Source organism: Diplotaxodon limnothrissa, linkage group LG6 (genome assembly GCF_057381915.1).
Source record: "Diplotaxodon limnothrissa isolate DT_005_m linkage group LG6, D_limnothrissa_male_GT1.1, whole genome shotgun sequence".
NCBI lineage: Eukaryota > Metazoa > Chordata > Actinopteri > Cichliformes > Cichlidae > Diplotaxodon > Diplotaxodon limnothrissa.
Genome location: NC_140601.1, coordinates 16,456,191 through 16,467,362, shown reverse-complemented (window position 1 = coordinate 16,467,362; position 11,172 = coordinate 16,456,191). Strand labels below are relative to the sequence as shown.

At 39.2% G+C, this 11,172-nt stretch overlaps 1 protein-coding gene across 1 annotated transcript; it reads right to left on the bottom strand.

Annotated features, from left to right (window-relative positions):
- Positions 1-2,729: 2,729 nt before the first annotated feature.
- casp3a (caspase 3, apoptosis-related cysteine peptidase a) lies at positions 2,730-9,581 on the bottom strand. Its single transcript, XM_085356869.1, has 6 exons — positions 9,382-9,581; positions 8,884-9,023; positions 5,235-5,363; positions 4,924-5,099; positions 4,718-4,826; positions 2,730-4,602 (listed from the first exon to the last, which is right to left on the bottom strand). The coding sequence occupies exons 1-6, from the start codon at positions 9,444-9,446 to the stop codon at positions 4,373-4,375; spliced, it is 849 nt and encodes a 282-aa protein (XP_085212995.1). The 5' UTR covers positions 9,447-9,581; the 3' UTR covers positions 2,730-4,372.
- Positions 9,582-11,172: the final 1,591 nt, after the last annotated feature.

The window sequence follows — 11,172 nt, the reverse complement described above, 5'->3', positions numbered from 1 at the left end:
AACATTAAAAAACAGATAAAACACACAACACAATATGTAAAACATAAATGGTCATCAGTGCCGTTTATCACTGCCACAGAAAACGTAGTGTGCACCGGACTGAAACAATAATGATTACAGTTAGACTCCAGATATATATCTGTCTGTATGTTAACAAAGTGGACCACTGCAGAGACGAGTTTTCTCTATATAGTGTTAAAAATGCCTTATTATTATGCAATCCAACAGTACCATAAAATAAACTATCAAAATGGACCATATATCATGCACTTGCTGAACATTAAGCCATTAGATAGCCAGGTCTATAAGATTTTGGACAAAGCAAGCCTTGCATGGTTTTTGCAGGTTTGCCTGTGTGAATTTTAAACCAAACAATTAAGGTGTGACTGAAGGGCAGATTTAAATGAAGATGTTTAACAAAAAAATCTGAAGTAACTGCGTGGGTATTACAGACATTTTTATAGACAAAAATTGTACAGTTGACTCTCAAGTAGATTTATATTTTTTTCATGTTTCCTTGTGATTTCTTTACAAACCAAGCAGATAAAAAATGTGGATATGATTCGAAGTGTTGAATTTGTGTTTGGTAGCTCAATATGAAATCCAAAGAGATGTTGATGCAACTGGAGGAGGACATCATTAGGCTGAAAAACACAATAAAAGAATCAGAGAGACTGCAAAAGCTCCAGGAGTGGCCAAATAGACAATCGGGTACATTCTTAAAAGGAAGGAATGCACCAGCCTGCTCAGCAACACCGAAAGGCCTAAAAGACCACAGAAGACAATTAAAGTGGAGGAGTGCTGAATTCTTTCCTTAGTTAAAAAAAATTCATTCACCACAAGACAACACTTGTAAGGAGTTGAGTCATAATATTGCATAACTCAACAAATTAAGAGATGTCCTTATGAATGTAAATAGAGAGGGTTTACAACAACCACTGGTGACAATTATCACCAGGAAGGCCAGATGTCTGAAAATATCTAAAAGAGGCTTTGCAGTTCTGGGTGGAAATAAATCTATGGGCAGATGAAACCAAGATGAACGTTTACCAGAATGACTGGAAGAGAAAAGTATGGAGAAATAAAGGAACACTCGTGTTTATTAATGACCTGACTGCTGATAGACGGGATCCTCCAGGACAAAATGCCCTGATGTTGTCAGGCATGGATAGAACCAGGTAGGGGTGAAACTACTGAGTATTATCTTGAATTACTGCAAGGATTTACATCAAAAATGATGAGGCTGCCACAAATTTTTTTCATTTTTATTTTTGGTTTGCCTAAGAATTCGGCCTATTCCTAACACATTACACTGTCCATATCAGTATAGGTATCCAGCATGATTTGAGATCTGAAGTTTTTAATGTGTTCCTTTAATTTTCTTTGAGTAGTGTTTGCCCAATTCCTGACTTTTTTTTGGCACCTGTCACATTTTTCAGAGCAAACAAATTTTAATATTATAGGAAAATAACATGCAAAATAAGAAAATGTAGTTTTTAAATGATGATTTCATTTATTAAAGGAGAAAAGCTATCGAAACCTACCTGACCCTTTCTAAAAACGTGATTGCCCTGTAACCTTAATAACTGTTTGTGCTACCTTTGGTAGCAAGAACTGCAATCAGCTATTTGCAATAACTGACAGCGAGCAGTAATGGCCTTTTTAAAGTCGCGCAAAAGAATTTCAATCAGATGCCAGTACAGGTTTTGGAGTGGGAACGCTTTGAGGTGTTTGGGTTTTTGTTTGTTTGTTTTCTGGAGCCCTTTGTCCTTAAGTAGCAAAGCAGCTCCAGACCATCACACTATCACCACCATGTTTGACTGTGGGTGGTGTTATTTTTATGAAATGCTGTGTTAGTTTCACATTAGATGTAGCGGGACTCAAGCCTCAAGCAAAAAAGTGCAGAAAAAAGTAGTCCACAGAATATTTCCCCAAATGTCTTGGGAATCATCAAGGTGTTTTTCTGGTAAATGGTGATCTATCACATGGATGCCATTTTTGTTTATTCTCTTTCTTATTGCTGAATCATGAACTCTGACCTGAACTTAGGTGAGGCCAGCAGTTCTTTAGATGTTCTGGTTCTTTTGTGACCTGATGAGTTGTTGATGCGCTCTTGGAGTGATTTTGGTCCTGGGAAGGCTCGCCACCGTTACAAGTTTTCTCCATTTGTGGAAAATGATCTCACCGTGGTTTAGTGGAATCTGAAAGTCTTAAATGGCTATGTTGGGGGAGGGAAATTACTTTTTATATCATACAACACAGTGAATCTAATCACTGCAGCTAGAAATTATTACTTTAGGTTCAGTTATGCCATATTTATTTATACTATTAGTTTCAGGTATCAAAGTTAAGATAAAGCATTTTAATCACTGTCGATTGTAAATGTATAATTCACTTGTTTGTGGGAGCAGTTTCAGTAAAGTGCATTTGTGCTCAAGACAGTTTTATCTGGCCCCGGGTCTCAAGTTGCGGTGGTTCAGTTTTTCTCACCTACAGGCAAATCTAGAGAAATCCTGCATATTTAAACTCAAGGCATCGTAAAAGCGGATCTTTTACTGTTGTTTCAGGTTAGCTCTTGTTATGATATTCTGAAAAAACTGGAACGAGTTTGCCAAGAATGTGTCAAAAAATGGGTTTGGTAATCTTTGGTGCTATGAATATTCTTGCAACGGATGAGCCAAAACTAAACAATGAAACCAATTCCACAGCACAGAATACAAAGTGGTCTTTATTTTGCGTGAAAGACAGTTCATCAACCTTACATCACAGCTGCTTACAAAATCACGATTTTACAAAAAAGCCAAATTGAGAAGTGCGTGTCAAACATGCAACGATGAATTATTTTAACAGCGTAAGTGACACATACAGCTGGCTTGCTGTACGTAAACAATTGCATTCTCATGATTTGTCACATGTAAAAACAGCATCAATGTGCAATCAAACTGTGCTTCATCTCTTATGAATTAGTTGATATTCATGGTGACATGAGTTTTGCAGAAGAACTTTTACTCAGTTTGCTTGTGGTTATTAAGAAAATTGCATCACTGAAGTACAAAATGTCTTTAGTAAATTTGCATTTCATTATTAATTATTAATTTTTTTTAAAAGCCACCATGAATGTTTCTTTAAGGCTGCAACCAAAAGCTTTTTTCCATCAATATTCAATATTTCTTTTACTGGCTCATTGTTTGTGGAAAAAGGCACATCACTGATCCCTGAAGCCAAAGTGAACATATTCAAAGATCATGTTTGGTCTGACCAAACCTCTTAAGTTTACGGGGAAAGGATGGTACTACACTTTGTGTCTACACAAGATAAAAAACAAAGTGAAAGTATCACCTGTCTGAACAAATCCGTCTTTGTAGTTCCGGTTGTCTGACAAATTAAACTAACCACATCCTGAAATGTCTAACACTTTGCACCGTGGACTGCCTATGAGGTTAATCGGCCCAGTCAAGAAGCCATGAAAAGAGTAGTGAAATAAAAAAGTTCAAGTATGTCTAACGTGTTAAAATATGGCTCAAAAGACAGCATTGTGCGGATTGCTGAGCACTTCCCATGCAGGCTATTAAACCTGTTTCCCCATCAAAGATTTTCACAAGCAAGAGAAAGAAATAGACCTTTAGAAAAGAAAAAAAAAACCCAGAAAATTAAAAATGTAATTCTGAGCTTTCTAACCCACATACATTTAACTTACAGGATGCTCTTGAATTTGCTACATAATAATTTACCCACCAGGTTCAGGTGGTGCTTTCATTCAGGCTTTGCACAACGCATCAGGTACCGATCCAGTGAATGACATCACTCACACAACAATGGAGACAAATACAAATGTAAATGGAGACGAAAACAAAAAAGACAGACCATCTTCGTGCTTAGACACTTAAGTTACAATAGGCTCCTCATGTATGAGATATTGTTGCTGGTGGACAATCAGCCCGTCTATGGTTTCATGATTACACAAACGCAGAAGGTCAAACTTCCTATCAAACTGACTCACAACAGTGTTCCCTGAAATGTGCAGTGTAAACAGCAAAAAGGCGTCTACGTGTAACACACTCAGCCCGGAAATTCAAGCTGTTATTACTTGTAGACATCTGTAGGTTTTATGTCATGTTGGTATGTGAAAAATAACCTTCCTTTTGGTTAAAGGGCCTGCTGCTGGGGTAAAAGTGAATGCCAGACTTAAATAACTACTCAACACTGAATAAACTTAATAATGCCAAGGTGGTGAAGCATCACTGACATTTGCATCGTGTCTGCCCTCCAAGCAATATGAACGTTAGAAGAGATATCGAGTTGCAAAGTGTACATTTAAATAAAAAAAAAAAAATTCTAGCACTCCCAAAGCCTTTCTTCTAGTTTTCTGACATTAACCAGAAAAATACATCTCTTTGGTCAGCATCGACACAATACAGGGGATTTGTTTCTTTGCATGAAACCCCGGAGAATTGGAGGCAGACTCAAACTCTACTGCCACCTTGTGGTTCACTCGGGTCATGATGTGCAGGATCTCCAGTTCTTTTCCGTACTTGCTGATCATGTCGCACACCGACTGGATGAACCAGGACCCAGTCTGAGTATTCCTCCATGAGTAGTAACCTGTGTGTAGATGAGTCATGGAATATGCTTTGTTCAAATACAATATTTCTTAAAGGAAACAATATGCAAGCATGCAAAAACAAAGACAAGAAAAAGGAAAGGCCCTTATTTTAACCTGGGGCAGTGGAGAAGGCGTAGAGGAAGTCTGCTTCCACAGGGATCTTAACACCATCAGTTCCGCTGTCTGTTTCAATGCCTGGATCCAGATTTGTACCTCTGCAAGCCTATTCAATGTCAACACATGCACAAAAAAAGAAGCAGTGTTCGTTTACAGGTTTGCAGGTTAGAGGAAGTGGACTAGAAGAGAAACCACCACGGTACCTGGATGAAGAAGAGCTTGGGTTTTCCCGCCAGTGATTTACAGCGATCGCCTCGAAAAAGTGAAGTTAGGTGTTTGAGCGCTACTGAGCCGTCCGTGCCGAAGAACAAGTCTTCATCCCCGTGACTCAAAAGAATGCAGACAAAAGAGGCTGAGTTGCTGTGATCTTCCTTGGATGCTTAAAAAAAACAAAGAGATGGATAAATGAATACACGTACAGCTGATACATAACAAAAGCATGTGAAAAGAGTCAGTAGCATGAGGCTTATTTTTAATTTTACGAGTAGCAGTGGGAGGTTTAAATCATTCTCACCAGCAGTTAAAACGTTCATTATCTGATCAACTGTCTGGTCATTGTACAGCTTCACATGATAACCTAAATTTTTAAATACTCTCATGGCGTTGCCTGCATCCACATCAGTACCGTTTCGCTGATTCATGCCTGGAACACACAAAACCACAATTCTGGTTACTTCAACATGAAAACCATGTGCAAGACAAATCAACATTTCCTCCTTCTGAGTGTACAAACAAACAAACAATATAAATGGAGCGCATTTTGATTTAGCTTTTCCACACGACAGCCGGGCATGAGAAACCTGACTGGATGTAGCAGGAGGGAGGTGTACTGCAGCTAAACAGCAGCATCTTCAATTTCTTCTTTTAACACGCTTCTAAGTGTTGTACAAAACCACATTATCGGTCCGTTTTATATTGGATTCTGTTGGTACAAGGGTTTTTTTGCCACTGGCAGGTCAGCATTAGCAGCATGTGCTGTTCGGTGTGCTAGACTCAAGCGAAGCAGGAGCGAGTCTGCATGGATCTACCCAATGACTTTGGTGTTAACAGGCGCACCTATTCTTACTAACGCATGATCTCCGCCCATCTTGAGCAGCAATGAGCCAGAAAATAACAAAACCTACACAGCTGTAAAGAAACGAGAAAAAAAAAAGAAAGACTGCTTTACAGTCACACTGTCAGGGCTTATTCGTCATGAGGCACCTGAACAGAAAAAGAGCTTTGTTATTGTTCAGGTAACACCTGCTCCTTTCCGCTAACTAAACGACGAAGTACAGGATCAACCACTACTGATGTTTACTTGACTCGACGTGTTTGCTCTGAGAACATCGAGATGCATGTTGAATACGCAGTCGTGTGTGCCCTTTTAGTCCTGCCAGACAAGTTTTCAAAAACACAAATCTGATGGAATATTAAGACCATCACAGGACGTTTGTAAAGACAGATGTAGAAGCTGACTGAGACTGGGGGGTTTGGGGGCACTTCTGATTTTTAGAGGGCAAAAAAAAAGAAAAAAAAGAGATATTCCCATTTCAGTAGATACAAATAACACATGGCTATACTGACAAAGATAAATGAAAAGCTGCCATTTGATGTTTATTTTGATGTTTATTCATTGCTATCACGTAAGGGACCTGAGACCTGTATATCCATCAGTATAGTCAGGTGTACATCTTGGGCTTTCTGGCTTTCTTTTCAAAATGATGGGCAAAACTTTGATTCAGTGTCCTCTATGGTTGGCAATAGGAGTTACTAATTCCTGAGTACTTCACTTTTGCTCAGAATTGTAGGAGATTCAGACTTATCGCAGTGTGAGGGATGAGATATTAGAGCAAGATGAAAGGTCAGAGAAGGACACACCAGCTTTCGAGGAGCCTGAACTCGAGCGCAATGATGGCACCAACCATCCGTTACAGTTTTAGGGCTCTGAACAATTTCAGAGAACATAATCAGCTAAAAGTTTGATTTCTTAAACTATTTAATATGTGCCGATTAATGATATATTTGCTAGAAGTGCATTAAAATGTATTGTTCCTTTCTCTGTCATTTACATTCCAACCCCACTGAAATGAGGTTAAACCTTTTTTCTTTTTTAAAACAAGAACATGAAAACAGGACAACACAGCCCACAACCACCAAGCCTGGAGGCCCTCTGATTACCTCAAACAGTAAAACAGCAAACAGGTTTTTGGAGAGACAAAAAAGAAAAAGTTAGAGAACACAAACCAGAGGGAAAGGTTAATCTCTGAAAGTAAATGGAAAAAAAGCCAGTATCACGCAACCAGTATAATCATCTGAGCCTCAGAAAATGATAAAGAACTCTGTGCCAACACCCAAAAGCAACAATATTTAAAACAACTTCATTCCTAATAAAATCTACATTTTGAATATTCTCAAACAAAATACTCCACAGCAAATGTTGAACAGGAAGAGGAACTGATCAGCATACTCTCTTGTGGTGCCAGTCATCTTATAGATCACACCCATGCCTTGCGTGCCTGATCATACTTTGAGTCATGTGTCTGAACTTGCTGATGAGCCAGCTGACAGTAAAATGTGCTGGCAGCTCCCAAAACCTACTGTCATCAAATGCAAGGATACTTAACACGTAAACTGCAACAGATCCAACCAGAACATCTAATAAACCTGCAGTAAATGGAGGAAATAGGAATCCACAGCATTAAGGTTAAACCTTCCACACCTATAAACTCTCAAAAGGTGTAGAAGTGAGATGAATCACCTGGTTTCTGTCCTACATAGAGAATAGAGGAGAAGAGAAGCCACACTTTAGCACTGCCTCCACAGTGTGGGCCATTACTGCACAGAGTTCAAGCCTCAACGCAGTGATGCGACACGTTACCAAGGGAGAGCTTAGCATTGCAAATAAGCCCTAACAAACACTTGTCAACAGGCAGATGAAACGTGAGCCTTTAGCCTCAACACACACTCATACAACAAGGTGGCATCACCTCACATTTAATACTCAAAGAAGTCCCCTCCTCCAGCTTTCTACCATGCACACCCCTGTGTCAAAGGCGTCTAGTAAAAATGGGGGGGGTGGATGTATTGTCAATAGAAACACTAGTATGGGAATGACACCTAATTAAAGTTTTAACAAAGAAAATTTGAGACAATGGATCCATTACCCAAAGTTAACCTTTACCATTAGTCTGGATTCACTTCCCTATGTAAATAGTTAACTCGGTGCACCACCCATACCTGTTTTTATTTACTAAGCATGAAGAAAACAAAGCAAATACATTTTCTAATGTGTTAATACAGCAACTGGTTTCAACAGTTGTGCAAACATTGTCCTCTATATCAGCTTTGGTCTCTGTATCACTAGTTTATTACTTCACGTAAGGGCCCTAACTTGGCTGAACAACAAAGTGCAACAAGAGCAAAACTGAGCTAATAAATAACCTGTAACCCACATAGTGGTTGCTTTTTTGTCCAGATCCATAAAATATCTTGCAATGAACTGGTTGTAATATAAATTGCTAAAGCCCTGAACTCCAGCAGCACAATTCCCGCACACACATCCCAACACTTTAACACGTTTTAAGACCTTCATGTCAAATGTACAGCCATACTGGAGTGGTTTATGCATTCTCTTAGGAAGGGAAAGGTCACTGGTTTGATTCCAGTCGAAGACACAAATCCCTTCGGGGTTGCGTCAAGTGTAAAAACTCTGCCAAATCAAACATGCGGAGCTCCCTGCTAAAGTCACCCTTTGTGACAAGGGAGCTCTAGGTCAATTTTTATGTCTAAAGTGCATAATGGAGTTCAGTAGATCCAAGTTAAATTATGAACTGTATGCATGCAGCAGAACCCTGATGAGCTCTTTTGCATGCATAGTTCCAAAATTAAAGCCTTAATTTCTTCACCCAACTCATCTATATTATGCAGTGCTGGTCAAATCATCGCACATTTCACCTAAAGAGAAATGGATCATCAGTTTGTCTAATGTTACACACGTTAAATGTCACAGACCTGCTGTATATACCAAGTGTAGCTCTACAGCTTCTCACATATGTGACATTTTATCACCTCTTTCACTTTGCGCCTGAAACTGAATCAGGAAGATTAATTTTAGATGTTACTTACAGCTGTTTCGTTTAGAGTTTAAATTTCAGAAACTAACAGACCGCCCAAATGCTCACCTGTACTCCTGTCAAAGTTCTTGTTGTTGATGATGATACACTGGCCAATTCTGGGGAAATCGAGGCGGTATCTGAAGCTGTGTGACTGGGGCTTGGCATCCACGTCCATGGGGACAGAAGCAGACGAAGAGCCCGCTGATCTGACGGACAAGCCAACATTTAGTTTAGAAGTTTGTGTGATTAGAAACTCAGCAAATAATGCACGTCAGAGAAATGCTGCTGTAAATAAAGAAAGAAGCATGCAAAGATTGGACTACAGTTGCAGCTCCGTTATATCAAACGATCAAATAGCACAATGTTAAAGTACAGCAGAGCGTTAATACAGCAGTAAAAAAGGAGGAGAAGAAGAAGAAGAAGATGATGACAAAACGAGCGGCTGTGATCTTTGAGGTCAAGGACGACAAACGGTTTCACTCTTACCATGAACCGTCAACAGGATATGAACACAATAGATCGCAACACATAAAGATCGCTAACTAGCTTAATCCAGTGACTCACTGTTTTCCGTTGCCTGGCTTTGCGTCTGTATCGTCCACTCCAGATCCGGATCCGTTTTCCGACATTTTTCACAGGCAAGTAATTAAACGCTACCCAAACAAATTCACGCTCTCTATGTGACAAAGAGAAGGCCTCAAAAATGCCCAGTCGTGCTCTGGCAGCGGATGTTCTCCCTTTACTGCTGCTGTGTGGTCCTGAGGGACTCTCTGCTGACTGGTAAACAAAAGATGCTGATGTCACTCAGAGATGCGCTCGTTTTACGTTCAGGGGCGTGCCGAGACGAGAACAGCTACAAACGTCCACGAAACGACTTCTCCAGACGCAAACAACATACGTTTGATCACTGAATTTAACTAACAATCGACCCAAGGCGTTTCACAATAACAGAAATATAATTTAATTCGGGTTCTTACATTTTATTTTTATTTTAACTCGTGTAATACAATCACTGGCTACTTTGTTGAGTACACCCATTCAACCACAATTTTACATAAATATCAGCCAATCACATGGTAGATGCATTCGAGCGTAGACACCAGAGATGTCAATCTCATTTTATATCGTGGGCCACATCCAGCCCACTATGATCTAAACTCAATCAGACCGTCAGTGTAAAAACGTTTAGTTACACATTTACGGTGCAAATTAGTTTTTCTATGCCAAAGTTTTTCATCTTTAGTAACTGAAAAGAAATAAATCTATCAGCACATTCTCGGGGTTTACATTGTAAATGTGTAAAGTTACAGAAACATTTTGGTAGCTTGCTGTCCCGTATTTATGAAATAAATCTTTTTATGTTAATTCATATAAAATGTTTTTTCTTGTGGACCCATTTTAAATGAAAATATTGCAAATACATTTCAGAAACTGCTGACTTACTGGGATTTTTCCAAGCAGTCATCTTTAGGGCTTACAGAGAGCCCAATCCAAGAAAGAACCTTTGAAATGTGGTGAAACAGGAGATTTGAATCACTGGATGCGCAGCCAACTCATCTGCAGCAACTGTGTGATGTTATCATGTCAATATGGTCCACAATGTCACCTCTAAAGGAATGTTTCCAGCACCTTGCTGAATCTATGCCACAAGTAATTAATGCACCTCTAAAGGCAAAAGGACCCAACCCTGTATGAGTAAGGTGTCCCTAATATAGTGTCCAGTGTGTGAACATTTGAAAGTATAGTTTCATCTTTAAAATGAATTAAACCTTTGCACATCCAGGAGTACTTGTTTATAAAAGACCCAAGTTCCACCTTTAACTAGACGTGGAGCTTATTTACACAGACACTACATTATTAAATGTTGGTATGTTGTTTTCAAGGGGTACAGCAATTCAAACAGGTTGAAATAAAAAGTAGTCATCTGCTTTGAAATTACACATATACATTATATTAGTAAAACCGCTTTGTTGAGAGTTGATAAAATTAATACCAAAGATAAGCAGTTCATCTCAATTCAGACTTTAATCCAGCCACAATCTCTAAAACAGGGGTGCTCAATCCCAGTCCTCGAGAGCTACTGTCCTGCAGCTTTTAGATGCATCCTTGTTCCGACACAGCTGAATCAAATGAATGGCTTGTTATCAGGCCTTTTCCAAACTTGATGGCATGCTGAAGAGGTAATCAAACATTTGATTCAGCTGTGTTGGAGTAGGGATGCATCTAAAAGCTGCAGGACAGTAGCTCTCGAGGACTGGGATTGAGCACCCCTGCTCTAAAACAATCCTTTTAAAAACTCCATCAAAAGGACAGAAAAAGGTGAAAAGTTTCCTTAGAATTGTAATTCATTTCATA